Source organism: Eptatretus burgeri, chromosome 2 (genome assembly GCF_056783735.1).
Source record: "Eptatretus burgeri isolate ZD-2024b chromosome 2, Ebu_testis_v1, whole genome shotgun sequence".
Taxonomy (NCBI): domain Eukaryota; kingdom Metazoa; phylum Chordata; class Myxini; order Myxiniformes; family Myxinidae; genus Eptatretus; species Eptatretus burgeri.
In genome coordinates this window covers 49,438,117-49,464,616 of record NC_140962.1, presented here as the reverse complement: position 1 = coordinate 49,464,616, position 26,500 = coordinate 49,438,117, and the positions used below count along the sequence as shown (strand labels likewise).

Below are 26,500 nucleotides of genomic sequence, written 5' to 3'. Positions count from 1 at the left end.
CCTCAGAAATGCTAAATTAATTCATAATATAATATTTACTGCTAAACAATAACCACTCACACAAGTCGAGAATGGTATCAAAATAAAATAAAATAAAGGCTGGGGCTATATCAGTTTAACACAAATTCTGCTGATTATGATTGAAAATACTGTTAGAAACTATCCAACAGCCAGTAAGAGCTACTCTCATGAGCAAACCCACCTCGCTGGTGATATCCTGGTGAGCCTTGGCAGCACGAACAGGAATGGCATCACCCATTACATGGCAGTTCGCTTTGTCATCTTCCCATCCTCTCTTGTACCAGAACTGGACATCCACACATGAGCAACACAAACATCACCTTTGTATTTCACAAGGAACACAGCCCTAGTCTGAAACTTTGTGCTTATTGTTAGTCTATTTCTCAGCGGCTAAAAGACCGAAGCAACATTTAATTTTGGTATCAAGATATCATCATATACCATTCCCCAAGCTCTAGAGAAGTGCATTCCATTCCCTCATGCCCATCTTACCCTTCTTCCTTTCTTTCCACAGGATGAATCAATGCTCTTCTCTGTCATGGGAGGGGCATGGCCAATCAAAATAATCTACTTTCTAATTAAAGACAGCATCACCACATTCATGGTGGCCCTTCATGGTAGCTCCACAACAACACTCTTAATTGTCTTTTGTCTTTCTGTTTAACATTCCATTGTTCATCGGAGATAATTCTGGGGCTTGCTATTGATTAGAAACAGGCTTATAGCTGCTGTATCCCAAGTACGGGCCGACAACCTGGAATATATTCTTGGATCTTTAGCATCCACTTGATTGCAGGTGAGAACATTGAAACGATGTAGCAACAGAATGAAAATTTATCGACATATGAACCCATTTACCCAGAAGTTGAAACTAGAACATGCAAATCAATTGAGTAAATGATAACACTGGGCTGCATTTGAAATATTTTTTTCAGTGGTTAAGGTTTTCTCAACGGTTCTGATATGTTTTTTGCATGGTGAATTTAGAAATGTATCTAATTTCACTCAATCAGGTCAAGTTTTTTACTCAATCACTATCTCAATTTTAAGGAAAAAAAAAATCAAAATTTTGGTTTTTTTAATTAGCATTTTAAAATTCAAAATCAGACTTACATTGACAGAAAATGTACAAACTATACATATAATGACACACAAGTACACTTAATGTGGAAGAAAGTGCCTTCTCAATTACTTTCATTTCTATTTCAGAAAAATATAGATAAATCGTTGTTTCTGGCAACCCCCAACTTCAGTCGCTCCAGCAGTCGCTGTTTTCCTTCGTCTTTTTAATGTTGAATTTCACATTAATGGTACTTGTGCGTCATTTTATATATAGTTTGTACATTTTCTGTCAATGTAAGCCTGATTTTGAATTAAAAAAAATGCTAATTAAAAAAACTAAAATTTTGATTATTTTTTTTTTCCCTTAAAATTGAGATAAAATTGAGATTTCCCAAAACTTGACCTGATTGAGCGAAATGAGATACATTTCTAAATTCAGCATGCAAAAAGCATATATAAACCGTTGAGAAAACGCAGACCAGTGTAATTGGACTGTGTTTAAATTTCCACATGGTTCATGAATGAAAAACATATTTAACTTTTCTTTCTTTTTGGGGCTTAATTCTGTCATCCTCATTTCATTAGGTTTTCACCCTTTCACTGCTCTACAATGTGCACAAACAAACATGACCAAATATGAGGAGTGTTCAAATTGTTCTCAGAAGGAAATACTCAGGATAGTGCACGAAAAAGCAATGTTTAAATATATTTTCATCTATACAGTATAAATACGTTATACATGCACATATATAATTAGTAAGCAATTTTTTTTTTCTTCCGAATCATGTTTACTTATAGATTAAAAATTAAAAAGTTGCTGCTTCGTGGACTATTGTCTGAGTATCTCAGTCTGATAACCTATTGAATGCTCTTTGAACATAGAAGGTGAGCAAAGTGTTTGTACATGAACGAAGTGCAGCACGCCTTACAAAGATCCAGAAAAATATATTTTAAAAATCTGGATGTGATTATATTGATTTTGAAGTAAAACAAGGACAAATGCGTCCACGAGCCACATCCGAAAGGTTTTGTCTTCACCAGAGGAAGAAGAGGAAGAAGAGGAAGAAGAGGAAGAAGAGGAAGAAGAGGAAGAAGAGGAAGAAGAGGAAGAAGAGGAAGAAGAAGAAGAAGAAGAAGAAGAAGAAGAAGAAGAAGAAGAAGAAGAAGAAGAAGAAGAAGAAGAAGAAGAAGAAGAAGAAGAAAAAAAAATAAAAAACCAACAACAACTTTCGATATTCCGTCATGTGCCTTGATTGAGCCAATAGTGAGATCCGTCATGGACGATCGTCGTTCATGACGAGAAAATCGTGTATTTACGAAATTATAACAAAATAAATGGAATAATCTTTAAATAGTAACGTGAACTTTTCGAAACTTTAAAGCAAATGTACGAATATATTTAAAAGTTCATGATAGACGCTCTCAAAAGGCACCCTCAATGCAAGGATGTGTACAGGTGTTTAGCATTTAAGGAGATCCGGATCCTGCATATAAAAGAGTCGAGTCCCAAAGGTTTTGTCAGAAGAAGAAGAAGAAGAAGAAGAAGAAGAAGAAGAAGAAGAAGAAGAAGAAGAAGAAGAAGAAGAAGAAGAAGAAGAAGAAGAAGAAGAAGAAGAAGAAGAAGAAGAAGAAGAAGAAGAAGAAGAAGAAGAAGAAGAAGAGAAAGAGCTCTTGCAGAGAACAACGCTCTCTTCAGGCCCAGTCACACCTTGACGTTTTAGCCAGCTTATGCCGATTTTTGAAAAATTTGTCTAAAACGCTGGCACACATCGAATACGTTATGGGTAAGTTTTGGAAACATTAAGAGCACGCTGAAAAACACTGCCATATGTCGTAGTACGCTGGCTTTCATCGTTGTACTTTGTAGTTGTCCTCAAATTTTAGCATGCTTGAAATTTTATGACTTATGCCAGCATATGACTCACAAGTTCCGCTACGCTGGCCATAAGTTGTAGGCACGTTATGCGATCGTTGACACACGTCGACACACGTTACTTGTAAGTTAATCATAAGTCGAAACAGGTTGAGGCAATGTCTAGCGTACCCGAAACATATTTCCAACCTATGAGTAACGTGTTGTAGGCATGTTACGCGATCGTTGACACACGTCCACACACATTACTTGTAAGTTACTCATAAGTTGAAACACGTCAAGGTAATGGTTAGCGTCAGTGTTCCAGACTCCCTGGTTTTTTGTTTTTTCTTCAGTATGACGGTGATGTTGACACCGATTTCGAGTGCGGTTATGATTTAAATCGTTGAGTGGCAGCCTATTAATTATATTATATTATAACCACACTAGAAATTGAAGTGTCAACATCACCGTCATACCGAAGAAAAAAAAAACAAAAAAACAGGGAGTCTGGAACACTGACGCTAACCATTACCTCGACGTGTTTCGACTTATGAGAAACTTACAATTAACTTTTGTCGACGTGTGCCAACGATCGCATATCGTGCGTACAACTTATTCCCATCGCATGCAGAACGTGTGAGGCATACGGCAAGTACGTCGTAAAGTTTTTAACACGTTTAAAATTCCAAGACTTACTACACTTACTACGACGTATGATAGCGTACTTTAGCATTCTATTCACGTATACCAAACCTACCCATACCGTATTCGACGTACGCCAGCGTTTTAGATGCATTTTCAGAGATCGGCATACGCTGGCAAGATCGCCAAGGTGTGTCTGCGATGTTGACACTTCCATTTCTCTGGCGGTTATGATTTGAATCATTGTGCGGCAGCCTTTTAATAGGCTACGCCACGTGATCGTCGGCGATACGTGCAGCACGCTATGCATAAGTTAGACTATCGTTGGGCATCGGTTGTGAACGCTGACAACAGGCTAAGCATTCGTTGGTATAAGTTATCTATAAGACAACGAAACGTTTTGTGTCCATTACTAATATGTTATGCATACGACCAACTCGTTATGAATACGTCCGAATCTTTTAAAAAAAAACATCAAAAGTTCAGCGTAAGCCAGCGTTTTACATACATTTTGATACGTTGCCATTGCTGGCTAAAACATCAAGGTGTGACTGGGCCTTTAGAGCCACGTCTCGCTACGCAAGACGTGGCTACAAAACAAGAACTGAACGTGGTTTTTAATTCAAATAATTTTTTGAGGTGTTCCAGTTAAAAAAGCAAAAGCGTCGGGTAATGCCCCGGAAAATTCTAGATAAACTGGCATGACGTAATCGAGGGAAAGATTGTCAGCACCCAATGGATAATGGCCACACAGCTCACTTCAGACTCGTCAGAAAGTGAATTTGACGAATAATTTTCCAATGAAGAATCCCCAGATTAAGATGATATTCAAAATCTTTCAGCAGAAGGTGCTGTCATACCGTACTTGCATAACCCAAGGTTGAGAAGATGTCATGGCCAATCGAGTGGTTTTTTTTGGGGGGGGGTCGTCTAATCGAGTGTAAAAGCGCACCAAATTAATAACATTAACATCTTCCTTTCAAAATATTTATTCAAGAAAAGAACAACGATTACGTGTTAAGTAACGTCATATCTATTCATTAAACCAAACGTGATTTTCTGAATCTGTGGACCTTTAAGGAAGATAACATATCCTTAAAACCATAAGTTTTCATTATGCAATACAGTATGGACAAAATACATGCAATACAGCATGGAGTGGAGAGGTTACATGTATTCACAATCATGGGACAAAACATCAGATAAGACACACAGCTTCTTACATCACTCAAGTTGTATGCATTGACTCGAGACTGCAGAAAATGTGGGAAATCAGCAGGTAATGTGCACTTGTCTTTCTGCTTCTCATATGCTGCTTTGTAGTTCAGCTGTTGGACACAAAAACGTCGATGACTCATATCTCTCAAGATTTTCCTCCAAAAGTATGTGCATAAAGCATTCATAGATGTTATTATGTGGTAACTTCCTCTCTGCGACTCTTGTTAGTTTTGCTTGTTTGTCTGCTTGCTTGGCTCCCTCATTCACCTGTCACCAGGCACCGATGTTTTGTGCACATGCATATTTATAATGTTTTATTTTCATCATTGGCACGTCATTGCCCTCTGTTATCCAAGGAATCGGGACACCTCAGACCATGCGGTGTGCAAAACAATGGCCCAAGAACAATTGATGGTTGTACTCGGTGTGACTTACATTGCTGAATTGCAGCAGATTCTTTTTGTCCTGCCTCTGCTCCGGAGAATCATCGACTTGTGTGAATGGTATTTTACTGACAGGGTGCTTGTACTTAATCTGCAAAAGAAAGTGAAACAAGTAAACTTCTTGATGCATTCATGCGTATGCAGTATGTAGCTGCTGTTTCCATCGAATCTGGGAGGAGACGATAACAGCGATGCAATTTCATTGTAGAGTGGGACAGGAGTTTATCATTTCAGCCCATGTATCAGCATACAATATCCTGTTTTTTTCAAAAGGTGTCAAATGATCTTTAATGTCTACAAGCAAATGCTCACATGTGGGACAGCAGGAGTGATGCAATACTCTGCCTTCAAATCACCACGATGATCGTTTACACTGAAGTTGGAAATCAAACTCAGACTATATACAGAACAAAAGCGAGTATGCGACCTTGGAGCCATACGATCTGGCCAGATTGTTCACAACTCCATGTACAAATAAAAACACACACACAAAGACAAGAAAATATATTTACCAAGTTATAGACGGTGGCCTTATTACATTGAGTTACTTGGGGTAAGCATATTTAAACCTGTTTTATTGTCACACCATGAACAAGGACATCATCAGTCTCTCAGCCGAATACACAGACACAGGTGATGCTGCAATTTACTTACCTGTGACCTATATTCCAACAGGTTTTTGGCCTTGTTTCACCAACCTTCACAATAATTTATTTTTGTCGACAAATCTAGGTTGAGGGGTAAGTTAAACGACGAAGGATGGCAGGTTCACAGACTGAGGAAGGATCAAAAGGAAGCAGGAAAACAATGACAGCATCATACCTGAGTGGATGAGTGGAAAAAAGGAAAGAGGTTGGTATGGGGGAATGCACAAATTGACGATGGGTGGCACTCATAAAAGAGGACAGATAATAAGACAACAGACATCACGAGTCGGTTCACAGACAAGAAAAAAGCTGGGATGAAATAATGAAGGTGAGCGTTCAACTTCAAATTGGGAAGGGTAACCCGGTGTGGGATTCTGGAAGAACACATGCGACCTGCATGGGCTGGAGGCAGGGTGAGGCCGAAGGTCAGGTCAGGTATGGGAGAATGCACCAGAGCAGCGCGTCGCTGCGTCCACTTTCCTCCGGTACTCCAGGGGCCTCCGTCTGGCCATCCCCCAGGCAGACGCCTGGCCCAACCCCATCTCCTTGAGATTCCGATCAACCTGCTGCAACCACGAGGCACATGGTCAGCCCATTGGCCTCCTCCACTCACGAGACTCCCTCACTGAGAGAATCTGGTGAGCAGGATCAGCGTCAGGAAAACGAGCCACAGGTCAACACAGCCGCAGCTGACTCTCAAGGACGATGCAGGTAACAAATCTCATTTGAGTCTCTCTCAGCAACCACTCGTTGGACACAAAGTCCGACCAGCAATAGCCAAGGATTCTCCGAAAAGACCTGATACCAAAGGAATTAAGTCTCCATCTCAGATCCCAGGTCAGAGACCAAGTCTCACATCCATAGAGCAAGACTGGAAGCACCAAGAACCTGAAGACTCGGACTTTCATCCTCCCGCACACGTACCGGCAGCGCACACCCCATGATCCAGTGAATCAATGACTCCCGAGGCCCAACCCAGACGGCTGTTGACCTCTGACTCACAGCCAGCAGAGACATGAATATCACTGCCAAGGTAAGTGAATCTCTCCACGACCTCAACATCCTCACCACAAACAGGCAGACAGGACAGCAGCATCCAAGATGTCATTGAAAGCCTGGATCTTAGTTTTGACCCAGGAAACCCATAATCCGAGCGGCTCTGACTCCTCATTCAACACCTTGAGGGCCCCCAAAAGGATATCCAAAGTCTCCGCAAAGATGACTGCATGATCTGCAAAATCAAGGTCAGAGATCTTGACATTCCCAAACGATGCACCGCAGCTTGATCTCTCCATCACCCCCCCCCCCCCCCCAGAATCCAGTCCATACAAGTGCTGAAGAGTGCGGGGGCGAGTACACACCCCTGAAGAACTCCAGTAACAACTGGAAATAAGTCAGAGATGGTACCACCACATCTCACAGCACTCTCAGTACTAGAGTAGAGTTCAGACATCAGTTCGATTAGGTTTGGTGGCACCCCACGAAGACCAAGAATTCTCCAGAGGACATCCCAATTAACTGAATCAAATGCTTCACAGAGATCAACTTCGGCTGCAAGCAGCCCCTGCTGAAACTCTCGTCTGCGTTCGGTGAGGACCCGAAGAGCAAGGATACGGTCAATCGTTGACCTCTTTGGTTTAAAGCCTGACTGCTCTGGACGCTGGTGCTCAAGCAGATGGTGGCGAACCCTATCAAGAATTATCTGAGCAAAGACCATGCCCGGCACTGTGAGCAGCGTGACCCGTCGGTAGTTGTTGCAGTCTTGGCGATCACCCTTCCCTTTCCAGAGAGGGACAACAAGGCCCCTCTTCCAGTCAGTTGGGATGATGCCTGTGTTCCAGGCAGAGCACAGAACTACATGCAATGACATGAGTGCAGCATTTCCACCAGCCTGGAGAAGTTCAGCATGGATGCCGCAGATGCCTGGAGCTTCACCCCCATTTCAAGCGGTTCACCGCAGCCTGTGTTTCCACAAACAAAGGCGGACCACAGTTGATTAGAGGGTCAGCAACAGTGATTGTAACACCCCTGACAACCAACTCGACAGCTGGTGGATCAGCCTGGTACAACCGCTCAAAGTAATCGGCCCAGCGGGCATTCACTTAGGACTCCTCTGTCAAGAGCCTACCACCCTCTGCTCCAACTGCAGTACACCAAGGGATGGGCTTGGATGAACGCAATGCGCGAATTCCCCTGTAAGCAGGACGAGAATCACTTGACCACAGGTGATGCTCTACCCCCTCACAGATTCCTCGCACATAGGCCTCCTTGTCCACCCTTAGCGCAGGTACAGTTTTATGCCTCAGCTCTCCGAACAGCTCAGCTCTGCCATTCAGCCTGGCCCTGCGACTCTGGTCAATGGTATCCAGTGTCCCTTGAGAGACAAAATTCTTCTTCGACCAACGGTGTGTTCTAAGACATCCACCGGCAACATCAATGACTGTGGTCTTGAAGGCACTCCACAACTCTTCGGGATCTCCCAAAGCACCCAGACCCTCCCCCCCCCCCAAATCACCACTCAGCTTGTTCGCAAACTCCTCAGCTACCCTCTCATCCTTGAGCTTGCCAACATCCAGCCTGGGCTGGGATGGTACCATTCTCCTGGATTTATGGTGCAACTTAAGAGTTACTACAACAAGCCGGTGGTCATTATTGAGGAACTGAGCACTCGGGTAGACCCTGCAGTTCTGGATCATCCTCCAGCGAAAATCAACGAGCACATGGTCAATCTCCTTTGCCACACCACCAGCATTGGAATACTAAGTTCATGAATGAGCCTGTGGACGCTTTTTGCAAATTCAAGGAACTTAGTGCTATTCTGATTCACAGTCCAAGACCTATGGGGACCAACACACGTCTCATAACCATCCCTATCAGTTCCAATCGTGCATTGAAATCCCCCAAAACTAGAAGAGTATCACGCCTGGGGCACTGATCAACCACATACTCGAGCATGGGGTGGAATGCATCCTTCAGGGCGAGATCTCTCGCCTCAGTCGGAGCATATACAGAGACCAGGGAAATGACACCCCAGGAGTGACGAATCCTTTGTCTCATAATACGCTCGTTGACTGGTGTTTCCTCAATTATCGTTGGAGTCAGCTCATTGGACACAGCTACAGCAACTCTTTGGACATGGTAACTATCAGAGCGACCAAACCAATAGTAGCTGTTTCCACCCGCCATGATCTCACCACTATCCGGTCTCCAAACCTCAGAGGGTGCTGCAATACCGATGTCCAAACGCTTGACCTCAGATGATAAGTCAGGTGGTCATCCTCTCTAAAAGATGAGACATTCCAGGCACCCACCCCAAGGGACCGCCTCAGGTTAACCCAAGGAGACCGCCCTCTGGTGGACGACACCTCAGCACCACTCCGACACACTCTCCCGCAATCTGACCCGATGAATGTTACCCCATGGTTTCCCTCCTGTGATCAAAGATTGGGGGTCCCGAAGGCTTTGCCCCAATCCCATCATCCGGTGAGCTGCCCTGCGAAGGGAAGCTGCACAGGAGGTACTCCCACGGATTGGGTTTTCAGATTTTTTTTTGGCTTCGAGAACGTTTTGCGGAATGAAGGGTTTTACAGTAGCTGGAGTGCAAATCCTGCCACTACCTCCTAATAAGAAGTAACCCAACTGCAGGAGGACGTACACAGACACAGTTGAGCACTAGATATGGATGGCCGTTGGCTCACAAGGAGCTCCTCCGCCCTTTGACAGGTTTTGTTTTTAATCTTGCTGGGTGTCCATATCCAAACACCTTCCTCACCAGAAAACCTGGTGGGGGAGACGATTTGGTCGCGACAACCCGACCATGGAACAGGTTAACACAGATTTACATGACCCCTGTAGCAAGTCACAGATCTGATCTGGCCTGACCTGACCTGGCCGAAAGTGAGGAGATTGAAAACTAAGAGTCCAGAAATCTGTCTGCTGTGGGCAAGAAGCAGACCTTGGGACTCAGATTCCTGCTATTTTGGTCCCAAATTCTCTTTCAAATACACATCATTCAGGACATATATTGTATGCCTATTAACTCCTTCTGCTGTGGGTTAGTATCTAATCTCCCTATTTCAGCAAGTTCACGTCTCAAAGTAATCTTTGGACATTGTGCATCAATCAGGGTGCCATTTAAAACAATAAATAAACCCCATATATCCCCTCATGTACCCATAAGAGCAGAATAGAATATATCCATGAGAGCAGAAGAATCACAATACTTGTACAACATTTGTCTAAATCTGAATTCTTCAAAGCAGAAGCTCATTAGCTCTTTCATGACTCTTCACCTCCGTTTAAAAAAAAACAAAAATTAAATTCCATTCATGACAGCAATGCTGACTTGATTGAATCACCACCATCTCAAATGAACATTGACGTCATGTATCATCGGTTGTCCGTGCCTGTGCTGTGTGCAGTAGACTCATTTCCATGCTTCAACAAGACCCTCTAGCTCCATAATCCATTTAATCAACATTGACAATAATAGCCCAGTTGTGAAAACTCACGACATTCAAGTTCCACCTGATTTGGATGTATAATCATCGCTCCTTCATCATAGCTCGACCAAAACTCTGGAATGCCCTCCCTAGTACCATTGAACAGGTGAAACATCCCCACAGATATTGACTACAAGCCTGGTGTTGGCTTCACGATTAGGGTGGCTGACTTGGGATCCTAGGGTCCTGAGTTTGAGCCCTGTTGGCTGCTGAATTAATACCAGGTGGGGTTGACTCAGCCTGTCATCCTTCTGAGGTCGGCAAAATGAGTACCAGTGTACTGGTAATAGGGTCATTGCATCAGTGGCATAGCCGCGTCCCTAACCAATGATGCAACCAGCAGCCAGAAGGCTGCACTCGAAAGAGAGAGAACAGGGATTGACACAGTTTAAAGAGAAGGCCCACCAGCATCTTCTCAAGACATATTGGACTAGGCACTAAGCATTGCCGAGAAACAACACTGCCCAGATTCCATAAGCAAGTTTTAAAAAAAAAACCTATTACAACCAATAAGCCCATCGTCCTACTCTCTCGATCAATCTCTACATCTGAAAAGGAGAATCTGAATGTTTATTCCTTTTCTTTAAACCTATTCTCCTCAACCTGTGCAGAGCGTTTGTGCTGCCTAAGCAGTTTTCTTGGCTATTGGGCACAATCCTGGACAGGTTGCCACTCTGACACAGGATACTAGCAAGCAGGTACTCATTTTGCCGCCCTCAGAAGGATGCAGGCAGAGTCAACCCCACCTGGTATTAATTCAACAGCCAAGGGGGATTTGAACTCAGTATCCAAAGATAAGATCCCAAGCCTACCACCACCCTAACCATAAAGCTAACACCAGGCATTGTGAAGTATGATAACACCAAAGGAGCTCCGCTCTTCCCTTTAATTGTGAGGCCTAAATCTTTGATTGACTTAACCACTTCAAGTGGTTTGTTTAAGGAGATGGGAGGGTTTGCCAGATGGTCCTTTTGGAGAGACAGGGTGAGTGTGTGGCATTTGTCAGAGTTGAAAGACATCTTTGAAGTGTTGGACCAGCTCCTGATTCCATCAATGTCTGCAGAGAGGGAAGAGGCCAGGCCTGCTTGTATGAAGATGAGAAATGATATGACAGAGGATGGAATCATCAGTAATGAGATAGGCAGGATTTTCCAGAGAATCAGAAAGATCAATGATGAAGATGAGGCACAAGACTGCACCCAAGACACTGTCTCAGGGCATTCCAGCCTTGACATGGAGAGGAGATGAGAGTATCACTTTGAGAGCTATATGTTGACTGCTGGTGTGGAGGAAGTCAGTGATTCATGAGAGCAGGTGGCCTGGGCCTGATGCAGAATTGGAGTTGATGTTTTCCAGAAACCACTCCATCTTCTCAGGTAAGAAAGACACAGGAACCAGGAGCAGTTGGGTACGAGAGGATAGTGTAGGTATCGGGAGTGAGGGGTTGGGTACACAAGATTTGGAAGCGAACACAGAAATGAGGTAGAGTCAGCTGTAGTGCCATTTTAAGAGAGGGAAGAGATGGAGGCGGAGCATACACCAGAGACAAATTGACGAGACGCCACCAGGTCATAAAAGGAGACAGGTATGAGAGTTCAGCATTGAGGTTGGCCAGATGTTGTTTTCTGGCTTTTCTGAGAGTGGACACACTTGTTCCAGGCTTTGGGGAATGATTTGAGGTTGCCTTTGGTCGGAATTGCCTTCCATTAATAGAAGGTACGATGTTTGAAGGCAACTGCCTCACCATAGGATTCAATGTACCAGGGCTAAGAGGATAATTATGAACTGCAAATGAGATGGTATAAATCTGTACATAATGGAAAACAAGCTCATGGAGAAGAGTTCCTAGGCAGTTTTAATATCAGGAGAGGTAGAAATGAAGGTCCAGTCTTGATATGAAAGGGCAGCTTGAGTGACTTGAATGAACTGCCAGACTCCATGAAACTGAGGCAGTACTTTGACAATAGCCAGAGAGATGTTGACTCTCACAAGCACATGATCAGCTGAACTAAATCGAGAAGAGGAACAGGAGACATTAGTCGGAAAATTAGTCGTTACCAAGTCCAGAAGGGAAGACATGCCATTGGGAAAAATCCGGGTCAGAAGGTTCACTGATTGGGTGAGTGCCATGGAGTCACAGTAGTCCTTTGCTGCAGTGTCATGGCTGGTTGAAGAGGTACCAACACCCAGCCAATTGGCATGGTGACAGGTGAAATCACCACATAAGAGGAAGAGAGAGTTGGGATGGGTAGTTTTAAAGTGGTCCATGTTGTCTGAGATTGAGATGTAAATAATCATTCCTGTTCGGAGGACGGAACAGCACAAAGACAAATAGGAAGTGGTTGCGGAGGCGAAAGTGCATCCAAAGGAACTCCGAGGGATTATGAGGTAGAAGGGTAGTATACAGATGGCATGTTGAAAAAAAAAATTGGGCTATGTTGACTCAATCTAAATCTGCTTACTATATATGAACTCTACTTTGCACACCTGCAAAATGTAAAAGGATATCATCAATATGGAGGAAGTTATGAGAGGTATAAGATGACACCCTTTTTTGTGGTCACCATGTATATACAGGAAGATTTAACATTTTTTAAATTGCCCTTTAAAAATTGATGGAGAGAAGAAGAAGAAGAAAAGGAAGAAGGAGGAGGAAGAGGAAGAGGAAGAGGAAGAGGAAGAGGAAGAGGAAGAGGAAGAGGGAGAGGGAGAGGGAGAGGGAGAGGGAGAGGGAGAGGGACAGGGAGAGGAAGAGGGAGAGGGAGAGGGAGAGGGAGAGGGAGAGGGAGAGGAAGAGGAAGAGGAAGAAGAAGAAGAAGAAGAGCAAACTTTCGTTATTTATTTATTTAACAGAAGGTATCAGGAAGGAAATAATGCAAGGGTGGTGAATAATGTGACAGAGGGAATGGGGACACATTTGAAAAAAAAACAACCAAAAATAAAACCGAGTAGGCCCAAAACTATCTGGGCCTGAGAAAGAGGATTGAAATAAATAGAATGAGCACAAAAAATGTGAAGGAGTGCATATTCAATATGAAAAACGATCAACACAAAGAACATAAAATCAATGACAGCGCAGACAAATCGGGAACGATTCACTCTTTTTGTAAGCAGTTCACTCCGAGGACCAAGAGAAGCAACTACAACCAGGAAACTGGAAACAGAACACAATCAATGTATAAAATGGAATCTACTTTCACTTTAAGTGTAATCTCAGCTGCAATCAACGTAAAAAAAAGAGAGCAAATTAATTAAAGGTAAAAAGTAAGGACAACATCGAGAGATGAAAGTTCTCCAAAGAAGAATTTGAATCGTGGAAGTATGGCAAGAATAATTAAAGAGAACGAAACAGATAAGAGAGCCACTCACATCTTTGCACTGTGAAGACTTTTTCATAACATCATATTCAGGTGTCATGGTCACTGGGAAATAACAGTGGGTTTTGTCTTCTTCGTAGTCTGCACGGTAGTTTTTCTGCAGGACAGAAGAAAGATTTTGGCTTTTGAGGAGGACAGATGAGGAGATGTAACCCTAAGAAATCCTCCAAAAACTTACAACACACTTACGTCACTCATGAGGTCTGACACCCTTTTACAATTCACTGTGTATGGGTCTTCATGACTGCCCAGATGGTGACCTTTAATGGTGTCTTCATAAACCTGCTTGTACTTAGTCTGAGGAAAAAGAAGGGATAGGGTGTGGGAGAGGGTTAGGAGGAGGAGGACAAGATGAGGAAAAATAAAAAGAGGACGTAAGTCTCGGACTTTCTCTCAAACTCAAGATTATCTCTATCACGACGTACCTTACTTGTATGAAACCCGAGTGCAAATTAAGAAATTACAAATTCTCCTACCATCAATAACTTCCTTATGTTGTCCACAGATGGCATGGCCAAATAAATTTATTCCATTCCTTCAACAGCTGAAGTACTCTGCATGCTTTGCCACCGCTTTGCAGGAATGTTTAGTATTGAAAGAAACACCTTCCCTCCCCCACAAATTCATTTGCAAATGGTCATCAGTCCCTGATGTCTTAGCGTATGCAAAGTTACCACCATTGAGTAGAGAGACCCTCATCCAAAGTTTGCCTTTTTTGCTCATCATCCTGAATGGAGATTCCAACCAGGTGTTACCCCATGGAGAGGCTCAGACAAGGGTCTCACATTAGGAAGGATGAATCACACATAAAAGTCACAAAGTCACATAATTGCTTCCCCACCACTTGTATTATCCTCTATAATGCCAACAAAGCTCATCCAAAAATAACTACAGTTAAGTCAGGAAGATAAGGTGGAGGCTTTATGGTGAACTCACCGGGCTAATGAAGTTTTTCATGGCAGAATCAATCTTGAATTGAGGAGTTTCACAGAAATTGATGCTGTGCCCACGTTGCTTCTCGTACACTTTCTTGTATTCACGCTGTTTATATTGGGAGAAACAAAGGCCAGGGATTTAACATTATGACAATGTTAAAGTGTCTGTTAGGCCTCAGTCACATTTGCTCTACGGCGAGCATAAAGCGGCCGTACGCCCTCTGAATTGACAGAAACGTGCGGTGGCCGCAGAGAAACTGAGGTGGCCTTAGGGTGGCCCTACGCCGTATTATTTGGCTATATTTTACAGGCCGTAGGGGCGCCGTGGAATGAAATCGTGGAGTAATAACTTTTTTTCATTTCTACGCTCGCCGTAGCAATTCGACAAGCCAAGCTATGACGTAGATGTGTTCCACATCGACCGTACGGAGGGCGTACGGTGGGCTTGCGTTTTCCGTGCGGCTGCCGTAAGCTCTTCTCAATGAAAAATGAATTTTCCCAACCCCCAAAAAATTACGGCGGCCGCACTATTCACACGCTCGCCATAGGGTGGCCTTGCGGTCTGTGTGACTACCTGTGGGCAACGCAAGGTCGACGCACGGTTCCCCTACGCCCGCCGTGCACCTACGTACGGCCTCCGTGGCAGTCAGCATTGACCGTGCGCTACCGCTAGAGATCGGAGTATAGTTGTTTGCCTATACACAGTGGTGCCCCAGAATCCGAATTTAATTCGTTCCTGGAGGCTGTTCGGATTGCAAAAAGTTCGGATTCAAAAAATATTTTCCCAATAAGAAATAATGGAAAGTGAATTAATCCGTTCGTGGACCCAAAGAAAACCCACTTTCAAGACACTTTAAACTGAAATTCCCCATGTTTAAGGTAAAATGGGATGAGTAAATGACCTTCGGTGGCGGTGTATTGTATGTAAACTGGTACAATCGCCACATTCAAAGACCCACACAGGCTCGAGCTCCGGCCTGGGTTCCGATCGCTCGCGCACTCTGCGAGAGCGCTGCCCCCAGGGCAACTCATCAAACATGATGCCCGCAGAACCACAATCACTTTCATCAAACGCATCAGGCTGACTTAATCATGGATATTAAAAATTACAACCGGTTTTGCTGTGAAATTCAATCCTTGCCCGACAGTCCGTCACACCACGTGATCGGATTGCTTTTTTTGTTAATAATTAAAACGCAAGATGATTAAAAAAAAAAAACAATGAAGGTGAAAACACGAGGTAAGGCCTTAGTCACATTTGGCTCGGCGCCTGGAGGGTCTACAAAATGTACGGACACTCGCAATTATAAAGCGGCCGCAGTATTTCCACGGTCACACAAAGTAGCAGTCACACATGTTTTTATTTTTCGGGTAGCCGCACGGCGTGTTTATAAATTGTGGAAACCGAAAACGTGGGGGTGCCGTAATTTTTGGGGGGTTGGGAAAATTCATTTTTCATTAAGAAGAGCTTACGGCAGCCGCACGGAAAACGCAAGCCCACCGTACGCCCTACGTACGGTCGACGTGGAACACATCTACGTCATAGCTTGGCTTTGTCGAATTGCTACGGCGAGCGTAGAAATGAAAAAAGTTATAACTCTGCAGTTATAATTCCACGGCGCTCCTACGGCCTGTAAAATATAGCCAAACGGCGTAGGGCCACCCAAAGGCCACCTCAGTTTATCTGCGGCCGCCGCACGTTTCTGTCAATTCAGTGTGCGTACGACCGCCTTATCCTCGCCGTAGAGCAAATGTGACTGAGTACTTCCACCGACGAACTGAATGAACAAAGCACGAAGATGCGGGTCGAACAGGTGGGGGAGACACGTGAACAAACATGAACGCTTCGTTTTGTTCGGTTTTTTTTTAATGTATTGGGTTTTTAGGGCCAAACTTTCTCAAAAAAAATTGTTCGGATTCCAATTTGTTCAAACAGCTTGGCCGTTCGGATTCTGGGGGACCACGGTATATTATAGTTATAGTATATTCAGTTATATATACTGGTATATTTTTATTTCAGTAAAAAAAGGACTGGTATATATACCCACTCGTTACCGTCCATCTGGCCGCATGTTCGTCTTAGGCCCCCCTGCGGTCCCCCTGCGGGCACCTTGAGGTCTCCTTGCGTCTGCCTTGAAAATTATATTGCCGCCGCAGGGACGCCCTAAGGTCACCGTGCGACATGAAATCAAAGACCGTACGGCACCAGGCACCCCCACGTTTTCGGTCTCCACAATTTATAAACACGCCGTGCGGCTACCTGAAAAATAAAAACATATGTGACTGCTACATTGTGTGACCGTGGAAATACTGCGGCCGCCGTAGAATTGCTCGTGGCCGCAGATTTTGGAGACACCACGGCCGCCGTGGCAAATGTGACCAAGGCCTTACTGTTTCCATTAAAGCATCCACTGCAGTAATTTTCATTCTTTACATAACTCTCAATAATGAGATATATTAGATTCCTTTCACACCAAAGACACAACGACAGAGAAATCACGAGAAAACTTAGATACGGCTAAGTTATATTTACAAATATTTTTGTGATAAAGGTTTCTTCCATAACCACTTTTATTGGGAAGAAATCCTTTTCAACAATCACATAGATAATGAAGATGAGTTCTTCACTGTTGTTGAAAAAAACAACAACACAACAATTAGTAGATTTTTAACCTTCACTAAGGTGAATAAAGAAGTCTGGTGTTGGCTTGGCAGTTAAGGTGGCAGGCTTGGGACCTCTTAAATTCCTGAGTTTGAGGCCCTTTCGATTGTTGAATTAACACCAGGTGGGGTTGACTCAGCCTGTCATCTTATATATTATTTCCGAGTTTGTGGTTTCGTGTCGCGCTATCTTCGACTTTGTTCTGCGCTCGAGTAACGTGATATTCGGCTTACATTATCTCAAAGACCATATGAGGTGCATGGTACAAAAAATGGTAAATAAAATGGTTCTGAAACAGTGAAATTGTATTCCACTTACTGCATTAAAGTAAAATTACTACTGATACTCTGCATCAGTTCCTTTCTCAAACACACCCACCCCAACATGTCACGCAGAGCGTGGGTTATGTTAGTCCTTCTAAGGTTGGAGAAACGAGTTCCAGTGTACTGGGGTAATAACCATTTGGGGCAACCTGCGTCAGAGTGGTGACCCATCCAGGAATGTGCTCCTTGCCAATGAAACTGCCTCGACAGCCCAATGTGCCTTCATGGTATGGAAGGAATGGTATTATTATGATTAAGGTGAATAAGGACTAAAGTGTGAAAGTTATTTGTACCCTTGAAATATAGCCAAATATGTGTGCAAGCATTTTTGGGAGGTAACAAAATACAAGATTACTACTACAAATTAAATGGTGCCAAATAATCCCACATTTTTGTGGGATAGGCCACACAAGTTTATCCTACCCACAAAAAGAAAATCTATTCATTCATAATCCCAATCCCAAGCATCCTCTACCTGTACCCTCATCTCCCTCATGGCCTCCTCACCTCCTCAATTTTGGTCTCCTGCTTCTCCTCCTGCCAACTACATCCAATATGAAAGGTCTGGCCAACCACATTCCCCTTATCCATAAGCACAAGCTGTGCAACCAATGCAGATGTGCCACCTGTGCCTTTTTGCTAATATCTCTTATTCCTGTGCACCTCCTGATATCCTCAACCTCTTCCTCTCCCTTGGAGAGATAACCTCCAGCCCCCACAATGTCTGCATCTCCATCCTCCGCAGTAATCTCTTCCCTTCCTTTCTCAAAGTCCAAGCTTCTGCTCCATGTCAGAGAAATGGACTTATTACCAATTTGTAAATCTTTACCCTCAGTCTAAACAGCTTATTTCAATCTTAGAGTACCCAAGATATCTCTTGACATCTCGACCTCTCTCTACCTCTCTCTACCTCTCTGTACCTCTCTGTACCTCTCTGTACCTCTCTGTACCTCTCTGTACCTCTCTGTACCTCTCTGTACCTCTCTGTACCTCTCTGTACCTCTCTGTACCTCTCTGTACCTCTCTATATCTATATATCTCTATCTCTATCTCTATCTCTATCTCTATCTCTATCTCTATCTCTATCTCTATCTCTATCTCTATCTCTATCTCTCTCTCTCTCTCTCTCTCTCTCTCTCTCTCTCTCTCTCTCTCTCTCTCTCTCTCTCTCTCTCTCTCTCTCTCTCTCTCTCTCTCTCTCTCTCTCTCTCTCTCTCTCTCTCTCTCTCTCTCTCTCTCTCTCTCTCTCTCTCTCTCTCTCTCTCTCTCTCTCTCTCTCTCTCTCTCTCTCTCTCTCTCTCTCTCTCTCTCTCTCTCTCTCTCTCTCTCTCTCTCTCTCTCTCTCTCTCTCTCTCTCTCTCTCTCTCTCTCTCTCTCTCTCTCCCTCTCTCCAAATTGCTTTCTGAAATTCAGAGTTCCTCCAGCACTGCCCTCTCTTTTTATGACTACTACAACTTAAATGGTGCCAAATAATCCTTTTGTTTTACCTTACTTGATGCTCCTAACAAGGCCTCCATCATGTTCTTCCACTTCCCATCCACTCTCTCCACTGTACTCTGACTTCTAGTGCTATAAATCCATTCCTTGGATCCATCTGCTTTAGCACCTATTAGCTTCCACACCCTGGGGTTTTCCCAACTCTTTCCTTTTTCATGTCTCCCATTTTTCACCAACTTATTCTTCACCAGATTTACAAAATGCACGTCACTGCTCATGGGGGTTAACAGACTCATTTCCTTTCAGTTAATAAAATGCAATGTAATACAAAAGTGGTTATAATATGTCTTAGAGTGCACTTGCAGCAGCATCATTTTACCTTGGATTTTGTAATATGTAAATATGCTTGAGCTTTGGTGTATCGGCTGATTTCTGGAATGGGCTGTCCCAGAAGGACAAGTGGGTTCGATGGTGGCCCTTTGAATAAAGAGAATTGACTTGGAATCCAAACGTCTCGGACGTCTTTTCTTTCATGCTAAATTGGTGACCCTGATGTGATCCGAATGGACAGACAAGGAGTTAAAAGCACGCAAACAGTCATCGGGAATGACCAAGCAGCCTTACCCTTTTGGGCGTTCAACCAACTTCATCGGTGGAAGCGGTTTCGATAAAGCTACGACCATTCTGGCCGAATAACCCGCAGGTGTGGTTTACGCAAGTCAAAGCCCAATTCAACACCCAGAACATGACTACTGAGTTGGCGATATCACATGCATTGTTGGCTCCTTGTCACCAAAGTATGTAACAAAGGTGAGAGATATTTTACAACAACCTCCAAAGAACAACCCGGACATGACTTTAAGGCTGTGCTCATAAAGTGCATGACTCCCTCTGAGTACCGCTGCTTTCAACAACTTCTTACAACTGAGAATTGAGGAGATCGAAGACCCACGCAATGACTGGGTCATATGCAGTAGCTTATCGGTGACTGCCATGCCAACTTTGACCAGTTGCTCCTCTGTGAGTTCTTGAAACATTTACCACCACACGTCTGCATCATACTTGCAGCTAAGGCAGAGCTGGCACTACCCACCGCTACAGATTTGGCTGATCATCGCATTGACATCATTTCACCGACCATGGCTAATGCGACACCTACACCGCAGCACGTCGCACAGCTGCAAGCTGAAATTGCGGACCTTAAGAAGCTCGTCCAGGAGCTCCATGCTGTGCAATGGCAGTTGTGCCCATCTTCATGCACCCCTTGTAGGGGCAGAGAGAAACTACCAACTAACACACACTACCATTTTCCTTCACCTCCCATGAACACTCCAGAATGGGATAGTAAAGCTTGCAGTATAGTTAAACTTGTTCATAATTTCTGCAAGATTTTACAAAATCGAATGAGCAAACACCACAATATTTTCTTACAGTGCAGGAAAATACACTCCAGTTAATCAAATTTTAAAAACAATAACTCATTTCCTTTCATTTTGTCCATTTTTGCCTCACCAAACATAATTAAATCACTTTTTGATAGAGCTGCATGAACAAAACTGTATCATCTGAATCACCCACCTTATGATTCTTGGCTGTTATCTTATATATGCAATGCACGTATGGATATCTATGCTTGATTGTGTTATTTTCTTTTGGAAGTACTTCTTGGGGGAACAACCTGCAGTATAAAGATAAGAGCTTTGGAACAAAGGGGCATGCATGTCATGGGCATGCTGCACTATGTTGGTCCAGAAGGATTGTCATTTGAATAAATCCATTGATCAATTTCTTTGGTTCGCTACTGGAAGCCTCTTGAACTTCTATGCCTCAACATCAGCTGTGATCTCTCCGGGGATGACTCAACAGCAAAGCTGGCACAAAAACCAGCTGCAGATTAGACATCCTCCATCGTTCCAAGTCATTTCTGGAAAAATCGGAGCGACCCACAACCTATGAAACATTAATCAATAGTTCAATGGAGTGCTGCTATCCCCAATGGGCTGGTGGTCCAGCATCACAGATCTCTCTCCTGGATTCTGTGGAATCAAAAGCTCTCAACATTATTGGTATCTCCTATTATGAGGTTGAAGCATGCATGGCCTGCTGCTCTAATATCAGACAGGTGGATTTTTTGAATGCTTCTCCTCCAGTCCAACTCCCCCCATTCTCTCAGCCCTCCGATCATTGCTTGCTAGTCCAAAACTCACACGTTCTTCTAGTAAACCCCTCCTGGTTCAACACTCAAAAATCCAGGATAACTACCTGGCTTCACTGGTTTTCCTCCTGTTTGTTAAACCACCTTCTGGAGGTGGTTCAGTCACACTCTTCCCTATTAGGCTTCAACTTCAAGCAAGTGATACATTGCCATGTCATGTCATCTCCCATTCCAAGCCACAATGTTTTCTGCCGCATTAATCTGACCGAACCTAACCTTCCTACCTTTTGCTGTGTTTATTCCCCTTGTTGCACTCTCTCCTCTCTCCTCTCTCCTAAATTCCTGGTCATTCAATCCTCATTTATTTGGCCAACCGTGGCCAGACTATCCCACTGCCGTTTTACTCTCCTTCATCTTGCTCTTCCATGAGCCCAGATCTTTCATAAAAAGTCTCATAAAAGAGATGCAATGCAGTCACAATCAGCTGAATTGATGTTATGAGTCCAATCTTGCACAAAGGATGAAATTATTATTAAATGTTGACTCAGGATTTTGCTGAGACAAGCTCACCAAACAATCAGGTTTTACAAAGATGGATGCTTTCAACAATGTGAGCTAATTCTGTTTACACACTCTCATTTATCAAATATCACTGAAATTTTTTTTATATCTACAGTGCAGAAAACATTCATGCATATTAGCATTGACAAATTAACATTTGACAAAGCTTTAAATTTATTACACTGAAATGTTTCCAAACAATATCGTGAAATGGTCAAAATAGCCTCTGTCAATAAATACAATGGTTCATCACAGAGTAATCACAAAACAAGGCATTGAACTCACGTCACTAAGGTTATGGTTTGTCTTCTGTGCCCGAATCATTGCTGGGTTTTCAGTGGCTGGGAGGTGACCAAAGTCTGGCTTGTGTTTTGTCTTTTCATAATCTGCTTTGTATTTCACCTGCCCAAAAGGGAAGACATTGAAGTTTGCATTAAACAAAATGGCTCCATTGGCAATTGGTTTACAATCTCATTCTTTAACATGAAGTTAAACACGGTGTCACCAAAACACCATTCTTAACGCCTCTGAGGAAGAGAACTCACTTGTTCTTGAAACGTCACGCTTTAATAAAGAATTTATTATTTTAATTTTAATGCTCAGTGTGCTAATATATATATATATATATATATATATATATATATATATATATATATATATATATATATATATATATATATATATATATATATATATATATATACATATATATATATATATACACACACACACACACACACACACACACACACACACACACACACACACACACACACACACACACGTACACACACACACGTAGATGAGAGAAGAGTGAGGTGAGAGAAAGAAAAATGTAATATACCAACAGTGTAGTGGTGCATGGAATAACAAGCAAGGAAATGAATGACCAATAAGGTTGAAAGATCAGACAAAACATGCCAACAGACCCAAACATGGCCCTGCACAAGAAGACACAGAAAGGCTCACAACAAGATACGCAAGTCCATTACATCAACCAACAATGAGCAAAAATTGTTAAACAAGACTATTCTGGAACAAGTATCCTCAGATTTAGAAGACAGCCTCTCCAAGCAAAGAAAATGGTATCTCGCTAAAAAGGAACAACAACAACAACAACAACAACAACAACAACAACATGAGGTACAATGACATGGTGTTTCTGATGTCACATTTGTGAATGACATAGCTAGTTAAGTTAAGCTACATAGTGAGCTACGTAATGAGCTGTTCACCACTTACCACAGCAGAAGTCAAGCTTTCAGTGTGGCCAAGCCAATTAATTATTACAATCAATCATCAATGTCAGGTTTATCCTCCAAATCACCTCCAAAGCAAAGACATAGCCCAAGTTTTGGAACGAGGAGTTCACCGACTTTTCTGCTCTAAATTTCTGATGTTTTATTAGGGCAATCATTCAGGCTTCAGCATGAACAATCACAAGTTTTGTTTTAGGCCTGCTTTGGTCATGATAGCTTCTGCCAAAGAAAATTTTCAGCACATTATGTCGAAAATGTTTCTAACTGTTGTAATATTTTCCTCTTTTGGAGTTAAATTTTTGCAAGCTCCAGATAGTGAGATATAAATGTTTTTCAGGACTCTTTTGATGTATTCACTGGATGACACACAAGTATTTATTTGTTTATTATTTAATTACGTTTTTCGTAAATGCATTTTGCAGCGCAATCCAATTTGATTTCGTCCATTGGTGGAATTGTGTCTGTACATTTGGACATTAATTGGAATTTGGCCAGGGTATCAGCAAATGATGGCCAATTTTTTGTGAAAGACACCATGGGATCGTTAACATCCAACCAATTCTGGCAAACAAGACTCCGTATTAACATCACACCTGATGGATGGTGTTCAGATAGATGTCCTGCCTGCATATAACGAGGATGGCAGGTGATAATCAGGTCGGGAAATGAACCCAGATGAGACAATTCAAAGTTGAATGTGCTACCTCCAAGCTAGCCACCCCCTGAGGCCTAGGTCACATTTGCCACGGCGGCCGTGGGGTCTCCAAAATCTACGGCCACTAGCAATTATACGGCGGCCGCAGTATTTCCACGGTCACACAATGTAGCAGTCACATATGTTTTTATTTTTCGGGTAGCTGCACGGCGTGTTTATAAATTGTGGAGACCGAAAACGTGGGGTTGCCATACGGTCTTTGATTTGATGTCGCACGGTGACCTTAGGGCGTTCCTGCGGTGGCCATAGAATTTTCAACGTAAGGTGCCCGCAAGGCGACTGCAGGGGGACCGCAGGAGGGCCCTAAGGCGAACGTGCAGCCAGACGGACGGTAACGAATGGGTTAATTTATTTTATTTTTTTTTATTTCGGCTTGTCGAATTGCTACGGCGAACGTAGAAATGAAAAAAGTTATAACTCCACGTTATAATTTGACGGCGACCTTACGGCCTGTAAAATATAGCCATACGGCGTAGGGCCACCCTGAGGCCACCTCACAAACTCTGCGGCCGCCGCACGTTGCTGTCAATTCAGAGAGCGTACGGCTGCCATATCCTCACCGTAGAGCAAATGTGACTTAGGCCTAACTGATGCACTGAATTTCTGCAGTGGTTCATGAAGGTGTCTGCAGTCTCTTCTTGTCATACTTTCTAGATTCTGTTGAACATGTGTGTGAAGTGTTTGTGGATCTAATAGACTTTTTGCCACATCCGAGAAGCAGGTGATATGAAAAAAAATACCAAGAATTTAGTTGTAGTCCATCTCTTGTGATGATCTATGAAGTGCAGGGTGATCACATTGTGGACTTAACCATCGGACATGTGCACTTGAAGACAACTTGTGTTCAGAATTTGCTGAAGTCCTTCTCCAAAAATAGCCCTGCAGTGGATTTTTTTATTGAATTGGATAATTAGGACCATTTATTTTTAGCTCACCTGGACTTTAGTCTGGTGAGTTGATGTGATCGAGCAGTGGCTGTAGGTGAGCGAGTGAGTGAGTGAGTGAGTGAGCGAGTGAGTGATTGAGCGAGTTTGTCAGTCAGTCAGTCTGTAAACACTTCAATCATTATTGCTTGAACCAAAAACACGATTTTGATGAAACTTGGCCACAAGATTCACATCTAATGCCTCACGAAGATGTATTGGCCACATCAAAATCGGCGCTCAATGAGGGAGTCTGTGGAGGAGGGGGGAGGGTGGGGTTGACCCGCAAAAAATAAGTATTTGCTTTCTTCTCCGAAACTGCACACACAATTTCGATGAAACTTGACCACAACCTTCATCAACTGTGATGTACAAATGTTTGTTCATGCCATTAAAAAAAAAAATCAAGGACTAAGGGGGTTTGTGGGGGGTTTGAGTGACTGTTGCTCCTGATCCAGGTGAGCTTTAGGACGCACAGTCCTATTTTTATTGCTGTTAAGATATAATAAAACCAATGCATAATCCAAAATTTGTTCACGTCATGAATAAAACATGGACATTTATATTTTTACAAAGTGATCCATTATTGAGTATAGCATGCAATGCCACTCACGTCACTGGCGTTCTGACCCGCTTTCTTCAACACTTTGTACAGAGGTGTCTTTGTCGTGTCCACAAACAATTTGTCCTTTTGCTTCTGGTATGCCTTTTTGTAGTTGTTCTGTTATTGCACGTGGGATTTGGAATGAGGGCAGCACATCAACATGTCAATCATCTTCAAGGAACAAATCTGGTTATGTGCAAAAAAGGAAAGGCAGGGTGAGGATGCGTGGGCTCACATCGCTGATGTTCTCAGAGTTCATTTTGGCGACTGCCACGTCATAGCAGGGTACTTGCGACCACTTCCCCTTGATCATGTTGTCATAATTTTGCCGGTATTGAATCTGCAAGAATTGTTGTTAGAAGATCGTTTTAGGATAAGATGGTGAATAAGCAAATGATCTCAGAATTAGCAACATCCTCAGGGATGTGTTTATTGCTGGCAAGAATCCGGTAAATATTTCAAAAGCATGAATACAAATGGTATGCTTACACTTTTACGATTTCTTTCTTTGAAATTATTTGACACTTTAAAAAAAACACCAACATGTAGATATCACCACAGGCTTTGGAAAATTATCCAAGGGCACAAATTAATTCATCATCAATTCATCAACCCTTTGAATACATACTTCTGACAGGGCTCACTTTGAGATATAATCATGTTTCTAAAATATCTCCAAACTTATCTTTGTTTGTTTTTACAATACAAATAATTAACAATAGAGAAAGTCGAACAACATATTAGAGATAGGTCTCAAACTCACTCCATGTTTATTGCAGCAAACAGTTAATCTACAAAAATGGATGTTATCAACTGAAAGCTGATAAAAGCATGTTTAATGACATGGGAAGCAAGGTAAGGCCGATATTTCGAGTATTCTGTTTGCACTAATGAAGAGCTAACATTCAAAAGGTCAGCTGTGCCTCACTTCCCATTGTCATTGACATAATCTTATCGCATTTCTCTTGATAAAATCCATTGTATAACTTGTCTGCTGATACAAAATGGCACTCATGTTCATAAAGACTCGTATTCCTTCATGTGTAACAGGTGGGAGTGTCTTGAATCCAACAGACAAAGTTAGACTGTACTCTTACATTGCTCTGCTGTTCCAAGGCCTTCTTAGCCCTGCGCAGGTCAGGTGTGTCATCCACTTGGG

General features: G+C 42.9%; 1 protein-coding gene across 4 annotated transcripts in view; it reads right to left on the bottom strand.

Annotated features, from left to right (window-relative positions):
* Positions 1-26,500, bottom strand: part of NEB (nebulin) — a 439,712-nt gene that overhangs the window by 350,470 nt on the left and 62,742 nt on the right. For all 4 annotated transcript variants that reach the window (XM_085869257.1, XM_085869259.1, XM_085869258.1 and 1 more), the window contains exons 10-19: positions 26,439-26,500; positions 25,577-25,681; positions 25,351-25,458; positions 22,126-22,242; positions 14,704-14,808; positions 13,957-14,064; positions 13,760-13,864; positions 5,234-5,332; positions 4,804-4,908; positions 203-307 (exon numbers count right to left, since the gene is read on the bottom strand). The exon at positions 26,439-26,500 is cut by the window's right edge and continues 43 nt beyond it. In XM_085869257.1, the coding sequence (XP_085725383.1) occupies positions 203-307; positions 4,804-4,908; positions 5,234-5,332; positions 13,760-13,864; positions 13,957-14,064; positions 14,704-14,808; positions 22,126-22,242; positions 25,351-25,458; positions 25,577-25,681; positions 26,439-26,500 (1,019 nt within the window). The remainder of the gene's footprint in view (positions 1-202; positions 308-4,803; positions 4,909-5,233; positions 5,333-13,759; positions 13,865-13,956; positions 14,065-14,703; positions 14,809-22,125; positions 22,243-25,350; positions 25,459-25,576; positions 25,682-26,438) is intronic.